The following is a 21,493-nucleotide window of genomic DNA, read 5'->3' as shown; positions in this document are numbered from 1 at the left end:
TATGACACTCTGTTGCGGAGGAGCCAATGCCATGCTGCAACTAAAGTCTTAAGGCCTGCAGCTACTACCTAAAAGAGTACAACAGAGGGCCTCATCTCATCGGAACCAGGAGGTGATGAGGCACTGTTATCATGTACAGCCTCCTTGGCAGATGAAGAGATTGAGAAAGGGCTTCATATAGGTCCTTGCAAACTTCCCATAATCTCATATTCCAAGAGGATCACAAAGTGCTCAGCCAAGATTCAGATCAGATGCAGTTCAAGCGCTGGCCTATGCAGCCTATGTGGATACATCCACTGTCACCAGGGTACAATAGTGGATCTGTTCCCTTAAATTTACCCAAAAGAGTGAAGACTTAGGTTGCACCAACACCTGTATACAAATGTTTATAGCCGTATTCACCACTGCCTAAAACTAGAAACAATCCAGAAATCCATCAGTTGGTGAATGGATGAACAAATTACAATTCTTTCATACTCTAGAATATTACTCGGTAATAAGAAGGAACGAAGTGCTGAAAAAATACAATAACACTGATGATTTTCAAATGTATTAGGACTTCTAGTACCAAGAAGTCAAACGCAAAAGGCTATATACTATATAATGCCCTTTATATGGCATTCTGGAAAAGGCAAAAACTAGAGGGACAGAAAATATATCAGTGTTTACCAAAGGCTAGTAGTGGAGGGACAGGACTGACTACAGAGGGTACAAGGAAAATTTTACATTGTGGTGGTTACATGACTATGTAAGTTTATTGTAATTCATAAACCTTTACACCTAAAAAGGGTGACTTGTAACATATATGTATTAACCTCAATAAACCTGACTTTAAAAATCAAATGAGAAAAAATTCATGTTGTGAATGATTCAAAACAAAGCCGTTACATCATCCAAATTTTCTACGAAGTATATTACTTAAGAAGAAAAAAGCAAAACTATGTTCCTTGCATCAACTATGCAAATATGAAAAGTACTGCAAAACTTTACAGAACATAAATGTCACCAAAAAATCAAACAGGAAAAAACTTGCAAGGTAAATTTACAGGTAATTATATTCTACTTATAAAATGATTCAAGGCCAGGCATGGCAGCTGACAGCTGTAATCCCAGTACTTTAGGAAGCCGAGGCAGGAGAATTTCTTGAGCCCAGGTGTTACAAGACCAGCCTGAGCAACATAGTGAGATCCCATTTCTAACAACAACAACAAAAAAAATTAGCTGGGCACGGTGGCACAAGCCTGTAGTCCCAGCTACTTCGGGAGCTGAAGTGTGAAGACTGTTTGAGCTTGGGAGTGCAAGCTGCAGTGACCCATAATCGTGCTACTACACTCCAGCCTGAGTGACAGAGTGAGACCCTGTCTCAAAAAAAAATAAAAATAAAATAAAATAAAGTAATAAAATAAAAATAATTCAGTGCATAGGCTCTTGCATATTCAAGTCTGTATTTCTTACGTTCAGCAACTATTTAATGAGTGGCTACTATATGTAGAACATCCTACGGCTAATGGGAAAATATAGAAATGTTTAAGAAATGACTCCATCTTCTAGGAGCTTCATATCTGGAAGGAAACACAAAGTAAATGAAAAATCCAAAATAGAATGTGTTGCCCTACACGCTACTTCATGAATCCAATCTATTAACCAATCCCATAAAAATTCAACCATAAGCTATCAAAAGTCTACAACTAGTCCAGGCACGGTGGCTTACGCTGTAATCCCAGCAGTTTGGGAGGCCAAGGCGGGCGGATCACCTAAGGTCAGGAGTTCGAGACCAGCCTGGCCAATATGGTGAAACCCCGTCTCTACTAAAAATACAAAAATTAGCCAGGCGTGGTGGCATGCACCTGTAATCCCAGCTACTTGGGAAGCTGAGACAGGAGAATTGCTTGAACCCAGGAGGTAGAGGTTGCAGTAAGCCGAGATTGCACCACTGTACTCCAGCCTGGGCGACAGAGACTCTGTCTCAAAAAAAAAAAAAAATTCTACAACTAGCCTAATGTAACTTTCAGAATATTCACAAGGTAGAGTCAAATGGTGTCTAGATTGGCTTTGTCTTCTCTATTGTTTTTTTCCCAGAATCTCTGGACAGTGAGTAGGGTGCTGCAAAATGGATTTGGGGTGGGTGTAAGCAAATCACAGCATATTCATCCACCAAATATATTTCATCCACCAAAAGATTACCTCACACACACTGAAACTGCATACTATTAAATTCCCTGCATTTTAAAAGAAAAAGTAACGCCAAAAGCACCTCATGCTCAAAAATATCTCTACTACATATTTTACACATAAGTAAATCAATTTGGTTTATATATTATTCTCTGGGTGAGAAAAGATGACTCTAAATAAAGCAAACCTATCATACATTCTCACATTACCCATACCAAGGTAAGAAGAAAGAGTAAATGAGGCTGGGCACGATGGCTCAAACCTGTAATCCCAGCACTGTGGAAGGCCAAGGCGGGTGGATCACTTGAGGTCAGGAATTCGAGACCAGCCTGGCCAACATGGAGAAACCCTGTCTCTACTAAAAATATAAAAATTAGCTGGGTATGCTGACACACGCCTGTAGTCCCAGCTACTCAGGAGGCTGAGGCAGGAGAATTGATTGAACCCAGGAGCCGGAGGTTGTAGTGAGCCGAGATCACGCCACTGCACTCTAACCTGGGCGAAGGAGTGAGACTCTGTCTCAAAAAAAAAAAAAAAAAAAGAAAAAGTAAATGAACAGTTTATTAATTAATTATTTTGGTAAAGAGCAATTTTGAACCAAGAAGCTCTTCAAGGAAGGGCGAAATGAGGTGAGACTGGATTTCTTGGATCAATAACGGAAATTATGTGGTCACTTAACTTCTTGGACAAGAAGGTATAGGAAGCGTACAAATGACAAAATGTTTAAAAGAGCAAGGGGCTCAAATATAAATTAGCCTGTTTTTGCAATCTTGTCAAAGGTCTTGAGGATGACTGATTTGTCACTGAAAATCTATTCACCAAATGTCTCTGCTGAGAGTTAGGGACTAATTTCTTGAGGAATGGTAAGCCTTGATCAATTTCAAATGAGTTGAGTCATCTTAATCTATGGGGAATTCAGTCTCCCAAATTCTACTCATTCTCCTTACTCTCAACCGACCTCTTTCTCCTTCATTCTAGGTATTTTAAGATTCTCCCATTTGCAAGAACATACAGAACTCGACCTATAAATATAACCAACCTCCTCCCAATATACTATATGACATCCATTTGAAAAGAAAGTCAAGCCCAGCATCCTTAAAAGTTTCTTTTAAAGGTATAGAATATAGAACACAAACCCATTTCTACAAAAATATTGATATATAGTTGTGCATACAAAAAAGATTTAAAAGTATGAGTACCAGATATATATTCAAGATGATTGGGCAATTTTCCATTTCTTTCATAATACCTACTTGTATTCTCTAATAATTTTTCAACAATGAGCATGTATTCTAATGATTTTTATTAAATAAAAATTTTAAATCTTTATATCATTTTAGTAATTACTTTTTATGAAACTGATAATATCCCCTTGTAAACCTCTCATGAAGTTTTTAGTGAACTCTGGGAATATCCACATTGATTAAGAGAAGAAAGGAAAGCTACTAATATGTCTCCTGTTGTTCAAAAAAATTTCAGGTAAAAATTTAAGGTAAGTTCTTAATTTCTTCTGAGTAAATCCATATTATGGGATGATTCTACTCTTAATCCAAACAATAAGATTTTACTATGCATCTGTGTGAACTGTCACTCACAAAAATCAGTAACTTTTATCTAACAAAAAGAAAAATGTACATATCAACAAGTTGGCTTTTCAGATTTCAGGAAAGTAACAAATAGGCAGTTATTTCATCTACCAAAACATTAAGGCAACTATATTGTAATAAAAATTCTTCTATTTGTAAAAACGTAGATTCCAAGTTAACCAAAACATTTTTAATTCCTGGACACCTTCAAACATATTAGGCATTATATGTGTAATTTTTGTTTTTTTGAGACAGAGTCTTGCTCTGTCGCCCAGGCTGGAGTGCAATGGCATGATCTTGGCTCACTGCAACCTCCGCCTCCCAGGTTCAAGTGATTCTCCCACCTCAACCTCCCAAATAGCTGGGACTACAGGCACACGCCACCATACCCAGCTAATTTTTGTATTTTTAGTAGAGACACGGTTTCACCATGTTGGCCAGGATGGTCTCGATCTCCTGATCTCGTGATGTGCCTGCCTCGGCCTCCCAAAGTGCTGGGATTACAGGCATGGGCCACCGTGCCTGGCCTAGATGTGTATATTAATAAATGAGGAAAAGAAACACAGGTCTTACATGTATCTCAAAAGTCTCTACCAACTACTAAATCCTTTGTATAGGCAAGAAAATTGATCTGATAAATATCAGCAAATTGTAGTTATACCTGTTTATCATATTTTAGAAAAAAATATTTTGACTATCCCATTTTCTAGAGGTTAGAATAATGAAACTATCTAAATTTTTATTAAAAATGACTCTTAGGGGGCCAGGCACAGTGGCTCACGCCTGTAATCCTAGCACTTTGGGAGGCCGAGGTGGGTGGGTCATCTGGGGTCAGGAGTTTGAGACCAGCCTGGCCCACATGGCGAAACCCCATCTCTACCAAAAATACAAAAATTAGCTAGGCGTGTTGGCACGCACCTGTAATCCCAGCTACTCGGGAGGCAGAGGCAGGAGAATCACTTGAACGCGGGGAGCGAAGGTTGCAGTGAGCTGAGATCGCGCCACTGCACTCCAGCCTGGGCAACAAGAGCAAAACTCCATCTCAAAAAAAAAAAAAATTTTTTTAGGCCAGGCATGGTGACTCACACCTATAATCCTAGCATTTTGGGAGGCTGAGATGGGTCGATCACCTGAGATCAGGAGTTCATGATCAGCCTGGCCAACATGGTGAAACCCCATCTCTACTAAAAATACAAAAATTATACAGGTGTGGTGGCGTGTGCCTGTAATCCCAGCTATTCAGGAGGCTGAGGCACGAGAATCGCTTGATCCCTGGAGGCAGAGGTTGCAGTGAGCCAAAGTGGTGCCACTGCACTCCAGCCTGGGCAACAAGAGCGAAACTCCGTCTCAAAAAAACAAAACAAAACAAAACAAAACAAAAAAACATTTTTAAACATCTTTTTGGAGACAGAGTCTCACTCTGTCATCCAGGCTGGAGTGCAGTGGTGGGATCATGGCTCAGTGCAGCCTCCGCCTCCCAGGCTCAGGTGATCCTCCCATCTCACCCTCCTGAGTATGTGGGACTATCAGCATGCTACCAGGCCTGGCTAGTTTTTTTTTTTTTGTAAAGAAGGGGTTTCACCATGTTGCCCAGGCTGTTCTCGAACTCCTGGGCTTAAGCCATCCACTGGCCTTGGCCTCCTAACGTGCTGGGATTACAGGCAAGAGCCACTGCTCCTGGCCTTAATTTCTAATGTTAACTGCATGAGTAACCTAGAAAACAGCTATTTACAACCCTGCTCTATTTGTAGATTTTGTGTGTGTGTGTGTGTGTGTGTGTCTGTGTGTTTCAATACAGGAACTATCTGATCACTCCTAATGCTGATGGTATTTCTGAAAGGTACTTTTTTTTTTTTTTTTTTTGAGACCAAGTCTCGCTCTGTCGCCCAGGCTGGAGTGCAGTGGCACGATCTTGGCTCACCGCAACCTCCGCCTCCCGGGTTCACACCATTCTCCTGCCTCAGCCTCCCGAGTAGCTGGGACTACAGGCACCTGCCACCACGCCCAGCTAATTTTTTTTTTTTTTTGTATTTTTAGTAGAGACGGGGTTTCACCGTGTTAGCCAGGATGGTCTCTATCTCCTGACCTCGTGATCCGCCCGCCTTGGCCTCCCAAAGTGCTGGGATTACAGGCATGAGCCACTGTGCCCGGCCTCTGAAGGGTACTTTCCTAAGACACAAACAATTTAAACAGACTACAATTATTTTCAGGACAGCACAATTATTTCCCTTCCTTGGCTCAATTTTCATATAATCCACATTTAGAATGTTATTTACCTTAAATGTTTTGATGTTCCTAGGCATAAAACCACTTACTTAAGAACACAGGCCAGGCACGATGGCTCATGCCTATAATCCCAGCATTTTGGGAGGCCAAGGCAGGCAGATCACCTGAGGTCAGGAATTTGAGACCAGCCTGGCCAACATGGTGAAACCTTGTCTCTACTAAAACTACAAAAACTAACCGGGTGTGGTGGTACGTGCCTGTAATCCCAGCTACTCGGGAGGCTGAGGCAGGAGAATCACTTGAACCCAGGAGGCAGAGGTTGCAGTGAGCCGGTATCACGCCACTGCACTCCAGCCTGGGCGACAGAGTAAGACTCCGTCTCAAAAAAAAAAAAAAAAAAAAAAACACCGAGCAAAAACACTTATTACATATGATAAACAGATTTTTTTTTTCTACTTTATAGGCAAAAATTACATTTCCACACAATAAAATGAGTGTTAGGTTAGTTAACTCGAGCTAGTGGCTAAGACATGATGCTATAATAAGGCTAAATTGGCCAGGTGCGGTGACTCACGCCTGTAATCCCAACACTTTGGGAGGCCGAGGCAGGTCGATTATCTGAGGCCAGGAGTTCCAGACCAGCCTGGCCAAAATGGGGAAATCCTGTCTCTACTAAAAATACAAAAATTAGCCAGGCATGGTGGTACGCGCCTGTAGTCCCAGCTACTCGGGAGGCTGAGGCAGAAGAATCGCTTGAACCCAGGAGGCGGAGGTTGCAGTCAGCAGAGATCGAGATGGCGCCACTACACTCCAGCCTGGGCAACAGAGCGAGACTCTGTTTCAGGAAAAAAAAAAAAAAAAAAAAAAGGCTAAATTGACCATTTGATCACTGATCCTGTGAATTACCTTTCATCTACTGCAGGGTCCAGGGAGCACCAAAACCCCTGCTGGTCAGTGTCCAGGCAGCATCAAAACCCCTGCTGGTCAGCCAAATGTACAGCTGGATCAGCACAAATCCACTATCACCATGTTCTATTTATCAACTTTCCCAATAAATCATATAAGAGCTATCATCCTGAGAGACAGTACCAATTATATACCCAAGGCATCCTAAAATAAATGATAATCAAAAAAGAGAAAGTGTAAAATATACTTCAGATGCTAAATTGAAGAAATAAACTATTTTAAAATCTAAGTTCATTTCTATTAAATTAATATTAATCAATATTTATGCTTTAAATTTAAAATGTCACCACACTAAATTTTGAGTCCCATTGCTAAAACAGAGACTGATAGTAGTAACATTTTTCTCTTTTCAACTGAAGGAAATGTATAAAATATTTAAAAAGACAACTGCTGCTCCCTTTAACCTTTCAGCTTTAATAATCCTTATCCTTTTACCTTTATATAGCAATTATAACTTAAGAGGAACTTGTACCTTCAAATTACAATAAAAAATCATCTTGCAAAAGAGAAAGAAATCTCTTACTGGTAATAATTGCAATCCACTCTTCCACCCTCAGTTTCTCTTCTGACCTGCAACTCTTTCCCCATAATATGCTGCACAAGGCAATGGAATTACCACTTCATTCCTTTAGGTTTTGCCTCTACTAGAGACTGTGAATTCCCTCAGAACAGCATTGCTTCCTCCAGTCCTCCTTGGTACCAGCAGTGCACTACAGAGTGTAAATTAACTACATGGTATTAATTTCCTCCAAGATCAGCCTCTCCTACTAGGTATGTACCATCCACCCCTCACACAGTTCTAGGCCATAAAAGACTTTCAATTTTAGCGAAAAATTGAGCAACTGAACCTTTTTTTTTTTTTGAGATGTAGTCTCACTCTTATCGCCCAGGCCTGAACCTCTGAATCTTTTCTACCCCATTTTTATGAGCAAAGTACCTTACAAGTGGACATTTGTATTTTTTTGTATTAATCTTGCCTACATTCCTTTCCTAGTAGCCATACTCAACCACCTCTTTCGAGGGAACAGGTTTATACAGTGGTTCATTCTCAAATACAAATGTCTACAAGATAATAGTATGTCTAATCAAACAAAATCTCACTTCCATGATCAACAATGTGGCCATTACAAAATTTATGAACCTATAAAATTGTAACACCTGTTTTTTAAAATTTACACTAAGACATGAAAATACTTTCCTATATAGCTAATGTTAAGAAAGGTGCCTCACGCCTATAATCCCAGCACTTTGGGAGGCCGAGGTGGGTGGATGACTTGAGGTCAGGAGTTCGAGACCAGTCTGGCCAACATGGTGAAACCCCATCTTTACTAAAAATACAAAAATTAGCCGGTTGTGGTGGCAGGCGCCTGTAGTCCCAGCTATTCGGGAAGCTGAAGCACGAGAATTGCTCAAACCCAGGAGGCCGAGGTGTCAGTGAGCCGAGATCGCGCCACTGCACTGCAACCTGGACTACAGATCGAGGTTGTGTCTCAAAAAGAAAAAAGAAGGATCCCTGGAGAGATGGAGGTGGGAGCAAGAAAAAAGGAAAAAAAAAAAGGACTGTGAAGAAACAGTTTAACATATTGCTTCCATTTCCATCTTTATCCCAAGAGAATTTAAATGGGAAAGAAAAAAAATGGAGGCAGAACCCATAATTTAAAATAACCATTAAAAAAAAAGCAAAAGATTTTGGATTTTGCAAACTGTGCATTTTAACCTGCTATCCTTTCAAGTAATTTTTAAAGAAGGATTTTTTTTAATCCACAGAATATTTTGCTTCATCCAGTAGCAGCTGGATCTCATATCATCCAGTATCCCCCGCCTCCACACACACGCCGCTACCACTATCAGCCCCTGTGCCAAACGGTCCATCATGGTAAAAAAAAAAAAAAAAAAAAAAATTTAAACCAGGAGGTTCATCTTCCCAATTCTCTCTAAGAAACAGTCATAGTCCGTCCTCCTCCCACCCCCAGGAAAATTGCCTATTCTAACAGAACTAGGAGGGAGGGGGAAATCAGCTCATCATCCTTCTCCGTAGGGAGAAAAATGGCATTAACTTCCAACAAGAGACTGCTGCTCTTCTACCGTATCCCCTTTAGAACATAAGATATTAAGAAAGGGTTTCTGAAGTATTCACAGGAACAGAAAACTGAAGCCTGAAGCACTTCACTCTGCAGCAAGATAGCCCCTTAAAAATCTTCCAGAATTTGGGGGATGGAGGTAACCCGTCAATACCCGCGACACCCCTACCCTAAGGTGGGGAGCAGGATTCCGTCAAACAGAAAACGCCACTCTCCGCCCCCTCCGCCATCCGGAACGCTGACCCGCGCGAAGTGCGGGGGCGGCCGGGGGCGGCCGAGGGCGGGAGCCGCGAGGAGGCGGGACGCGACACACGCACCACGCCGAGAACTGCTTCACCGCTTTTTAAAAGGTTTTAAAAATGCAGTTTCTCCAGCCGGAGAATTTCCACCCATTCACCAGCCCCAGCCCTCACCCAGCTGCCCACCCCCAGTGGGGGCTCCGCAGGGCCGTGTCCCCGCGGCGGCCTCGGCCCCACGCCCCGAGGCGCGCGGCCCCCGACGCGGGGGTCCCCTACGCGCCCCTCACCGCCCCCTGAGGCCCGACGCGTCCCAGCGGGGGATGCTTCGCACCTGTATGTAGTTGTTCTCGCAGTAATCGGCCACCCGTTCCAGATTTGTGTAGCTGTCGAAGAGGGCCCGGCGGCCCCCCGGGATTTCCTCTTCCAGCAGCATCTGCAGCTCCGCCATCTTCACATCCTCCTCCTCCTCCTCCTCATACAGGTCGCAGAGGGAGCGGCGGCCGCAGCGCCAGGGAAACCCAGGACTGGGAGAGGAGGAGCGGCGGCGACGGCGGCGGTAACTCGGGAGGAGCGAGAAACAGCCCCAGCGCGCGACAGGGGAGGGGGCGACGGGGGCGGGGCGCGAGGCGACGGACTGCGAGGACGGTCACCGCGGCGACGGACGGCCGGGCGCGCGCACGCGCGCTCCCCTCCCTCCGCCCCCGGGAGCCCGAAAAAGATTCCCACCCTCGCCCGCGCCGCCGGCCCCTCCCCCACTTCCGGCGTCTCCTAGCGACGGCGGGGGTAGGGGCTGGGATGCGCGGGGGAGTTGGTGGCGCAGTTAACCCTTCCGCCGCCCGCCCGCCGCTGGAGCGGCTGGAGAAGCCCCCACTTCCCGGCGGCCTTTGTTAGCCCGGCGGGAACACACCACCCTGCTCGGCTGGCTTCCCGCCGGCTCCCTCCGGGACTCATCTCGGCTCTGTCCCCATGGAGGTCATCGGCTTGGGGAACTTCTCGAGGCTTTTCTCCCTCTGCTGCTGACGGGAGGCCTAAGGAGGGCACAGCCTCCACTCTTGGGACCCTCTTCTGTGAAAGATCACACCTCAACAGGGCAGGAATAAAACAAACTTCCACGCAGCTTTCAATGCCACCTGACTTCATTTTTCTCAAATTTGACCTCATCCTCTTTGTTGCAGTGAATTGCAGTTTCCTAACCCCAGCTTTCCTGCGCTCCTGCCTCTTTGCACTTCCCCACTAACGCCGTTCTCCCCTGCCAGGTTAGCCCCCTTTCTCTTCTGGTTTGCGGTGCCGTGGGCCTCAGCTTTTTATGTTTGCCATTTCCATGATTCGCTTCCTCACTCACAACCTTTTCTGTCATTTCTCTAATACTATCAACTTCGCTGTCCTTTTTCCTATTCATGGATTCAGTATTTAAAATTTTGAAAACGATTTTGATAGTAATTGCCTTCTTCACAGGGCTGTTACATAGATAAAATCAACGTTTATTGTGAAAACACCTTGAAAAAACATTAAGTGCTACAAAAATTCAAGGCAGATAATTTTGTTCTTGCGGAGTTATAATTCTGTTTTTATTCTCCAGATACTGTGTCTTGTTTTCCTAAATCCGACTACCCTACACAATGTAATCTGGAAAAACGAAAACTCCTGACCATTGCTGAGATATGAAGCCATGACCTTTTATTTGTGCTGTGGAAAATCAAAGTTGACTCCAGGCGGTACCATCTTAGACTTGTGTAGTTAGAACAAGATCCATTGTTTCAACACTGTTCTTAATCTGGTGATCTCTTGGCCCTCCTACAGTGAATTTTTTTTCATTCAGATGATGAGGAAACTTATACTTTCAAAAAAAATCACTTTAGGCCGGGCGCGGTGGTTCACGCCTGTAATCCCAGCACTTTGGGAGGGCGAGGCGGGCGGATCACGAGGTCAGGAGATCCACACCATCCTAGCTAACACAGTGAAACCCCGTCTCTACTAAAAATACAAAAAAAAAAATTAGCTGGGCATGGTGGCGGGCGCCTGTAGTCCCAGCTACTCGGGAGGCTGAGGCAGGAGAATGGCGTCAACCTGGAAGGTGGAGCTTGCAGTAAGCGGAGATGGCGCCACTGCACTCCAGCCTGGGCGACAGAGCGAGACCCGGTCTCAGGAAAAAAAAAAAAAAAAATCACATTAATACCATATTATTACAAATTTCTGGAGCAAACCCTAATGTTATATTGGCTTCATGATACATATATTAGCAGAATGTATGAGTTTTCACTGTGGAACCTAAATTAAAGGACATTGAAAATGTTGGTCTAGTCCAACTAGTTTTATTCTTAAGCACTTTAACCATATTCTGTAGTAGTGGTTCTCAAACTTCAGTGTGAGGAGCTTGTTAAAAATGAAAGCTGCAGGGTCACACACACTAAGATTCATTAGTTTGAGAGCATGAGTGATGGAAAAGAGTAGTTATTTAAATGACACATCAACTTGCTTCAATGAATAAGACATGAATAATCAAGTGAATAAAACAAATGTTAGATGAAGCAAACTTTTCTTTCAGACTAAACTTCAATAGATCAAAAAATAATGTTGAACTTGAAGAAGCCCATCAGGTGAGTTAAATGGTAGACAGACTCTTCCCCCATCATTACTTATTCCCACCCAGCATTGTTTCAACTACTGCTTAGCAATTAGCCCAATAAACAAATTTCCCTCTGGGATGTTTCATCATTCTAGAAATTACCTAGAAAAGATTCTAGTATTTTCTCACTAATTAGTGACAATCTCTTTGGACCTAATTTCCTTATCAAGAAATCAAAGGGTGAGGCCGGGCACAGTGGCTCTCGCCTGTAATTCCAGCACTTTGGGAGGCCGACACAGGTGGATCAGTTGAGGTCAGGAGTTCGAGACCAGCCTGGCCAACATGGCGAAACCCCGTCTGTACTAAAAATACAAAAATTAGCTGGGTGTGGAAGCGGGTGCCTGTAATCCCAGCTACTCAGAAGGCTGAGGCTGAAGAATTGCTTGAACCAGGGTGGCATAGGTTGCAGTGAGCCAAGATCGCACCACTGCACTCCAACCTGGGTGACAGACGGAGGCTCTGTCTCGAAAAAGAAAGAGAAATCAAAGGGTGAAACTCAGGTCAGGAATTCTGAAACTTGAGTGTGGATTGGAATCACCTGGAGGGCTTTCTAAACCAGATTGCTGGACCACACCTCCAGAGTTCTTTATTCAGTTGGTCCGGCCCAATTTATTAATGTATGTTTAACAAGTTCCCAGGTGATGCCTATGAAACGGCACTTCTGGCTCAAAAAGTCTATGATTCCAATTTCTGGCAGCTGGGAAACTCCATCTAGAGAGGTGCTTTGTACACAGCAGAATCTAAGATGCAAGGACATAAACAAACACTTTGAAGCCACCAAGATTGATTAAGCAAAAAAGGGTAACTACAAAATCTGTAAAAGAGTATATAGTTATTAGGTTCAAGGATGAGATTGTGTACCTCATGAAAATCTTCCACTACTTCTCCATAATTGTTTAAGCTGATGAAAGTAATTGAAATCTGTTCATTTTTAGAATTTTTCAGATGAACTGCTATGATAAAAGTGCATTTTCAAGCCCTTAGAGAGTTACAATTATAATGGTAGTACACACTTCACATGAACTTCTTATAAACGTAAATAAGCAAACTCATTGCTCTAGGAAGCCATATTTAAGAGCTTTAGTACAAGAAGATTTTCAAAATTATACAAAGCTAATATACCCATGTATGAGGTTGTGAAGTTATAACCCATCTTAAAAAAATCTCTTTCTTATATTTATTCCAGTGTTTTAAAAATTATTAGCCCCTTCTCAGTCCCATGTAATAGAAGCACATCTTACCTTTAAAAACCATAACTTCTAGCAGGACACGGTGGCTCGTGCCTGGAGTCCTACCTACTCAGGAGACTGAGACAGGAGGATCACTTCAGCCCTGGAGTTTGAGACCAGTATGGGGCAACACAGACCTTTGTCTCTGAAAAAAAATTAAAAATGCATAAAAGCAATTAATTTTATATATGATTTAATAGCCATCTCTTTTTTTTTATTTTTTATTATTTTTTTAGATAAACGTCTCACTCTGTTGCCCAGGCTGGAGTGCAGTGGTGCAATCTTGGCTCACTGTAATTTCTGCCTCCCAGGTTCAAGCAATTCTCTTGCCTCAGCCTCCCTAGTAACTGGGACTACAGGCATCTGCCACCACGCCAGGCTAATTTTTGTATTTTTAGTAGAGATGGGGTTGCACCATGTTGGCCAGGCTGATCTTGAACTCCTGACCTCAGGTGATCCACCCACCTCGGCCTCCCAAAGTGCTAAGATTATAGGTATGAGCCACCACATTCAGCCTATCTCCTTTATAAGAACATGTTACTACTCATTTCAGGCTAACAATGGGTCAAACAAAAATCAAATTACAATATATAATGGTTATATACTGACTGACCTCCCTCGTATCTTGGAAAATTCAAAATGTTCACGTATTCGTCAGATAAATTCAGGATGGATGCACTATGGAGAAAAGACCAGGGAAACAATGCTCAAGGCAGACACCAGTTTGAGGATTATGAAATCAATCCAGCTAAGAAATGATGGTGATCTCCAGGGAGAGGAGATGCAAAGAAATGGATGGAGTAATAAATATTTAGTAGGTAAAATCAATAGGGGTTGGTGAATGATTAAATATGGAAGTTAATGAAAGAGAGGAGTCAATGTTGGTGGTAAGATTGCTGGCTTGGGCGCTTGGGTAGTTGGTGGTGAATTTACATATAAATTACATAATATTTCACATGCCTGGAAAACCTCCAATTTACATTTATTTTCTGTATGTTTTGATCATTGTTATCAATAACACTGGCATACAGGACACTGTATTAGCTCTGTGTTGATATTATGCTACTCTAGCTAAGTTATTTAATTAAATAAAAGCCTTCAGTAGTATAGCATGTTTTGCCCTCTCAAAAGTCTTTAACAGCTATGGAGGGAGAGGGGGCAAAATTAGAGTAATTAACATGTGTTCAATGCCTACTATGTGTCAGGCATTCATTCTGCATTTCACATAAATTAATCTTCACAACTAAATGCAAAGTAGGTTTTATGATCCTCATTTCCAGATTCAAAAACCAAGGTTTAGAGAAACAAACTAACCAAATATACTTGGAAATCAGGGAGTTAGCAATTATACCTGGTTTTGATGTTTTTTCATGTTTTTGTTTTCCATTATACCATGCTAAATCACACTTCTACTTTAACTCTGTAAATGCAGTACTTCAATAATGCACATAAACATTAATAATGCCTATTGAACAACCATTACATAACCTCTTTTAATTAAAAAAAAAAGGTAAATTCTGGCCAGGCACAGTGGCTCACGCCTGTAATCTCAGCACTTTGGGAGGCAGAGGCGGGAGGATCACTTGAGTTCGGAAGTTTGAGACCAGCCTGACCAACGTGGAGAAACTCTGTCTCTGCTAAAAATACAAAATTACCCGGGCATGGTGGCATGCCTGGGATTACATGCCTGTAATCCCAGCTAGGGAGGCTAAGGCAGGAGAATCACTTGCACCTGGGAAGTGGAGGTTGCAGTGAGCTGAGGTCATGCCATTGCACTCCAGCCTGGGCAACAAGAGCGAAACTCTATCTCAAAAAAAAAAAAAATTGTTAATTCCTTTCAATAAAACAACTCTTTGATACTTAAAGGCATTCACTAAGTAAAGGATTTTTTTTTCTTCTCAAAGCTAAACACAACCAATTCTTGTATTCTTCATCAAATATTTCACAGAATTATAGAATGTACAAGTTGGAGGGCATCTTAGAGATTATCTAGGACTTACCCCAACCTTTTACCGATGTGGGAACTGAAACTAAGAAATATTGATTGCCCAAGGATACCTAGTAAGTGTGAAAACCTAAACTCAAAATCAGGAGAAAGGAACAAAATACATTTTAGATACAAATATTATTTTTGAGCTGTTTCATGATATTTTGATGTAAATTCAGTTCTTATCCTTACAAGTAGCTGCCTCCTTCTGGGGTCTTCACCATCTTGTCAAAATCTTTTAAAATGTGAACCCCAAATTGAATTCAGTATTCCATATTTGAAGCAAAAATGATACCAGACAACAATCCCAATACAGTTTTTTTGGAACTTGACAACATAATTTTAAAGTTCATGTATAAAAATAAAAACCTAAGAGTAGCCAGGACATTTCTGAAAAAGGATAATCCAGAAGAAAACCTGTGGTTCTAATTAATAAAAACACATAAAGTAGCCTGTAATCCCAGCACTTTGGGAGGCCAAGGCGGGCGGATCACCTGAGGTCAGGAGTTCCAGATGAGACTGGCCAACATGGCAAAACCCCGTCTGTACTAAAAATACAAAAATTAACTAGGCGTGGTGGTGGGCACTTGTAATCCCAGCTACTCAGGAGGCTGAGGCAGAAGAATCACTTGAATCTGGTAGGTGGAGGTTGCAGTGAGCCAAGATTGCACACTGCACTCCAGCCAGGGTAACAGAGCAAGAATCTGTCTTAAACAAACAAACAAACAAAAAAACATTAAGTAGAGGAAATGAAAGTATCACCAGAGTAGAATAAAAACTAAAAACTTGGCTGGGTGCGGTGGCTCACGCCTGTAATCCCAGCACTTCGGGAGGCCGAGGCAGGTGGATCACGAGGCCAGGAGATCGAGACCATCCTAACTAACATGGTGAAACCCCGGGGTGGTGGGCGCCTGTGGTCCCAGCTACTCGGGAGGCTGAGGCAAGAGAATGGTGTGAACCCAGGAGGCAGAGCTTGCAGTGAGCCGAGATCATGCCACTGCACTCCAGCCTGGGCGACAGAGCGAGACTCCGTTTCAAAAAAAAAAAAACACTAAAAACTCAATCCTGGTAAATATAAGAATTAAATATGTGATCAACGTGACATTTCAAATCAAAGGGAAATAAAGAGTACCAGAACAACTAGATAACAGGAAAAAAAATGTTAGATCATGATATAAAAATAAATACTGGGCCAGGCACAGCGGCTCACACCTGTAATCCCAGCAATTTGGGAGCCCAAGCCTCAGGAGGCTGAGGCAGGAGAATCACTTGAACCCGGGAGGTTGCAGCGAGCCAAGATCGCACTGCTGCACTCCAGGCTAGGCGACAGAGCAAGACGCCGTCTCAAAAAAACAAACAAACAAACAAAAGGCAAATTTACAAAATAAGAAATACAAATAGTCAATAAATGTAACTAAAAAAGGTTTGATAACCCAATTACCAAAGAAATGCAAGTAAAATAAAAAGATAACATTTCTCACCTATCAGATTGACAAAGATTACAAAGAATGACAATTATGACAATACCAACCATATATATTCATGAATTTGATATAACCTTTCTGAAAGGCAATTTGTAAATGTATAGTGTGTGTGCGTATAATCTGAACGGCCGAATTGTAGGGTTTTTTTAGTTTTACTCATCTTAATTTCTCTAAAATGAACGTAAATTATTTTTCTACAAGTCCAGTGAGACTTTTATCTCCCCAAATTAGAAAGAATTTCTTTCTTTTTTTTTTTTTTTTGAGACGGAGATCCACTCTGTCACCAGGCCGGAGTGCAGTGGCGCAATCTCGGCTCACTGCAACCTCTGCCTCCTAGATTCGAGCAATTCTCCTGCCTCAGCCTCCTGAGTAGCTGGGACTATAGGCTATGCACCACCACAGCCAGCTAATTTCTTTCTTTTTTTTTGAGATGGAGTCTCGCTCCGTTGCCAGTCTGGAGTGCAGTGGCACGATCTCGGCTCACTATAACCTCCACCTCCCGGGTTCAAGTGATTCTCCTGCCTCAGCCTCCCAAGTAGTTGGGATTACAGGTGCCTGCCACCACGCTCGGCTAATTTTTTGTATTTTTAATAGAGACGGGGTTTCCCCATGTTAGCCAGGATGGTCTCGATCTCCTGATCTCGTGATCTGCCCACCTTGGCCTTCCAAAGTCCTGGGATTACAGGCATGAGCCACCGTGCCCGGCCAGAAAGGATACTTTTATTAATGCAACCCAAAATGACTTTTTTTTTTTTTAGTAATTTTATCATCAACTTGATTTAAGTTATCTGTTAGCTATTACACAGTACTCAGGATAAATGCACACAGAGTTTTTTATTTAAAAAATGATGTGATTGGCCGGGTGTGGTGGCTCATGCCTGTAATCCCAGCACTTTGGGAGGCCAATGCAAGCAGATTCCTTGAGCTCAGGAGTTTGAGAAGCCCCAGCAACATAGTGAGACTCCATCTCTACACAAAATAAAAAATTAGCCAGGTGTGGTGGTGCATGCCTCTAGTCCCCACTACTAGGGAGGCTGAGATGGCAGGATCACTTGAATCCAGAAGTTTGAGGCTGCAGTGAGCTATGATCATGCCACTGCCCTCCAACCTGGGCGACAGTGAGATCCTGTCTCTTAAAAAAAAAAAAAAAAAAAAAAAAAGAGCAAATTACTTAAAAAAAAAAAAATCCTTACTCTGCAATACAGCTGTGCAATACAGGATTCCATGCTTTATAGCTGTGTGAATTCAATTTGTTTTTGCAGGAAGGGTTTCTTTTTGTTTTTGTTTTTGAGACAGAGTCTCACACTGTTGCCCAGGCTGGAGCCACGATCTTGGCTCACTGCAACCTTCACTTCCCAGTTTCAAGTGATTCTCGTGCCTCAGCCTCACCTAGTAGTCAGGATTACAGGTGTGCACCACCACACCTGGCTAATTTTTATATTTTTAGTGCAGATGGGGTTTCACCATTATGGCCAGGCTGGTCTCAAACTTCTGAACTCAGGTGATCTGCCTACCTCAGCCTCCCAAAGTCCTGGGATTACAGGCGTAAGCCACCGTGCCCAGCCACAATATTTTTGTTTTATGAGTCAAGGTCTCACTTTGTCACCCAGGCTGGAGGACAGTGGCCTGATCTTGGCTCAGTGCACCTTGACCTTCCGGCCTCAAGTGATCCTCCAATCTAAGCCTCCTAAGTAGCTGGCACTACAGGCGCGCATCTGTATTTTTGCAGAGACAGACTCTCGCTATGTTGCCCAGGATTCTAAAACTCCTGAGCTCAAATGATCCTCCCACCTTGGCCTCCCAAAGGGCTGGGATTACAGGTGTAAGCCACCACACCTGGCCTTTTCTCTTTATTATGAAAGTACAAACATACAAGTATGGAGAATGATATAATGAATAAACATTAATTTGTGACATATGACAATGTCTTCCATTTTCACCTTACCTTCTCATCTTATTCTTATGCTAAAGAATTTTAAAGATAATTACAGTAATCAGGACATTTAACCACTACATCCTTTAGTACATATCTCTAAAAAACAAGGACATTTTGCTACATAATCACAATATCTTTTTTTTTTTTTTTTTTTTTTTGAGATGGAGTCTTGCTCTGTAGCCCAGGCTGGAGTGCAGTGGCATGATCTTGGCTCACTGCAACCTCTGCCTCCTGGGTTCAAGCGATTCTCCTGCCTCAGCCTCCCAAGTAGCTGGGATTACAGGCAGACACCACCACGTCCAGCTAATTTTTATATTTTTAGTAGAGATGGGGGTTTCGCCATGTTGGCCAGGCTGGTCTCAAACTTCTGACCTCAGGTGATCCACCCGCCTCTGATTCCCAGAGTGTTGGGATCACAGGCGTGAGCCACCGTGCCTGGCCACAATATCATTTTTATATCCAACAAAACCAACTATAATTCCCTCATATTATCCACTACCCCAATAGAAAACATTTTTCAAGAAGAAACTACTCTTTTTGGAAAAAGATAACCATTATTATCTCACACAGTTTCTGAGAATCAGGAATCTGGGAGCAGCTCCTCTGGGTGGTGTGGCTCCAAGTCTCTCATAAGGGTGTAGTTCAGATGTCAGCCAGGGATGTTGTCATCTGAAGGCTTGACGGGGCTGGGGAATCCTCTTCCAAGGTGACTCATCCACATCTTCTTGATGGAGATCTCAGCTCCTCATTCGTGGTTTTAGTTCCTCACCACATAGACCTTCTAGTAGAGCTGTTGCATCCTAGTTCTGGAGGCTGGAAGTCCAAGATCAGGGTGCTGGCAGTTTGGGTTTCTCCTAAGGTCTCTTTTCTGGCCGTACAGGCCATCTTTTTTCTGTGTCCTCACGTGGCCTTTCCTCTGTGTGCACATCCCTGGTCTCTTCACATATAAAAGATGCACAGGGCAAGGTATAAGGGAAGGCCTTCCCTGGGCTGCCACCCTCTAGGAGCCTCCGCATGTTCAGATACCTGGAAGCTCCAAAAAATTTATTTATTTTTTTTCTTGAGACAGGGTCTTGCTGTGTCACCCAGGCTGGAGCGTAGTGGCTTGATCATGGCTCACTGCAACCTCCACTTCCTGGGCTCAAGCTATTCTCCCTCCTCAGCCTCCTGATTACAGGGATTACAGGGTGCGTGCCATCACGCCTAGCTAATTTTTGTATTTTTTCTTTTGGTAAAGATGGAGTCTCACTATGTTGCCCAGGTTGGTCTCAAACTCCTGACCTCAAGTGACCAGCCCACCTCGTCCTCCCAAAGTATTGGAATTATAGGCGTGAGCTACCACACCCGGCCGAAAATTACTCTTATAAAGAAGAGAGTCCAGGCACAGTGGCTCACGAGGTGGACAGATCCATTGATCTCAGGAGTTTAAGACCAGCCTGGACAACATGGCAAAACCCTATCTGTACAAAAAATACAAAAATTAGCCAGGCATTGGTGGCTTGGATCTGTAGTCTCAGCAACTCGGGAGGCTGAGGTGGGAGGATCACTTGAGCTGGGTAAATTGAGGCTACAGTGAGCCATGATCCTGATGGTGCCACTGCTCTCCAGCCTGGCAACACAGCAAGACCTTGTCTCAAAAAAAAAAAAAAAAAAGGCCTGGCGCGGTGGTTCACGCCTGTAATCCCAGCACTTTGGGAGGCTGAGGCACGTGGATCATGAGGTCAGGAGATCGAGACCATCCTAGCTAACATAGTGAAACCCTGTCTCTACTAAAAATACAAAAAAATTAGCTGGGCATGGTAGCGTGCATCTGTAGTCTCAGCTACTCGGGAGGCTGAGGCAGGAGAATGGCGTGAACCTGGGAGTCAGAGCTTGCAGTGAGCTGAGATCGTGCCACTGCTCTCCAGCCTGGGCGACAGAGCGAGACTCTGTCTCAAAAAAAAAAAAAAAAGAGAGAGAGAGAGAAGACACACTGTATACCCGCAACACAACCTGAAAGGATTATATTTTAATATTTTGTAATCTATAGTGGTTTCCTTATCAGCAATGCCAAAATAAAGAGCTCCCTTCTTTGTAAACGATAAAGAGATTAAAATTTTTTAAACATTGAACCATAAGAGAATGGACAGTGTAAATTTTAAATTATGCACCATAATGTAGTTCTATGTATAGCAATGGGGTAGGCTGGGTGCTGTGTCTCACGCCTGTAATCCCAGCACTTTGGGAGGCGGAGGCAGGTGGATCACTTCAGGTCAGGATTCGAGACCAGCCTAACCAACATGGTGAAACCTTGTCTCCACTGAAAATACAAAAAAAAAAAAAAGAAAAGAAAGAAAGAAAATTAGCTGGGTGTGGTGGCCCATACTTGTAATCCCAGCTTCTCAGGAGGCTGAGGCAGGAGAATTGCTTGAACCCAGGAAGTGGAGGTTGTGGTGAGCCGAGATTGCGCCACCACACTCCAATCTGGGTGACAGAGGAAGACTCCATCTCAAAAAAAGGAATGGGGTAGCTAGCTGGGTGCGGTAGCTCAGGCCTGTAACCCTAACACTTTGGGAGACAGACTGGGGAGGATCACTTGAGTCCAGGAGTTTGAGACCAGCCTGGGTAATAGAGTGAGACCCCAGTCTCTACAAAAAATAAAAAAATTAGGCAGGCTTGGTGGCATGTGCCGTTACTGGGGAGGATGAAGCAGGAGGATCACTTGATTCCAGGAGTTTAAGACCAGCCTGGGTAATACAGTGAGACCCCAGTCTCCACAAAAAATAAAAAAACTAGGCAGGCTTGGTAGCATGTGCCTGTTGTCTCTGTTACTGGGGAGGCCGAAGCAGGAGGATCACTTGAACCCAGGGAGTTGAGGCGCTGCAGTGAGCCATGATCGCACCTCTGGGCAGCAGAAAAAGACCCCATCTCAAAAAAAGAAAAAAAAAAACAAAAACGAGAGGCCCGTGGATCTCATCGAAG

At 43.2% G+C, this 21,493-nt stretch overlaps 1 protein-coding gene across 50 annotated transcripts in view; it reads right to left on the bottom strand.

The window, feature by feature from the left end:
* Nucleotides 1–11,408, bottom strand: part of ABI2 (abl interactor 2) — a 107,669-nt gene extending 96,261 nt beyond the window's left edge. For all 50 annotated transcript variants that reach the window (XM_063648379.1, XM_063648380.1, XM_063648383.1 and 47 more), the window contains exon 1: nucleotides 9,602–11,408. In XM_063648379.1, coding sequence (XP_063504449.1) covers nucleotides 9,602–9,718 — 117 coding nt within the window. In that variant the 5' untranslated portion in view covers nucleotides 9,719–11,408. The remainder of the gene's footprint in view (nucleotides 1–9,601) is intronic.
* Between the last annotated feature and the right edge of the window lie 10,085 nt (nucleotides 11,409–21,493).

Source organism: Pongo pygmaeus, chromosome 11, assembly GCF_028885625.2.
Source record: "Pongo pygmaeus isolate AG05252 chromosome 11, NHGRI_mPonPyg2-v2.0_pri, whole genome shotgun sequence".
NCBI lineage: Eukaryota > Metazoa > Chordata > Mammalia > Primates > Hominidae > Pongo > Pongo pygmaeus.
The sequence above is the reverse complement of the archived record's forward strand: the minus strand, read 5'-3'. Positions and strand labels throughout refer to the sequence as shown.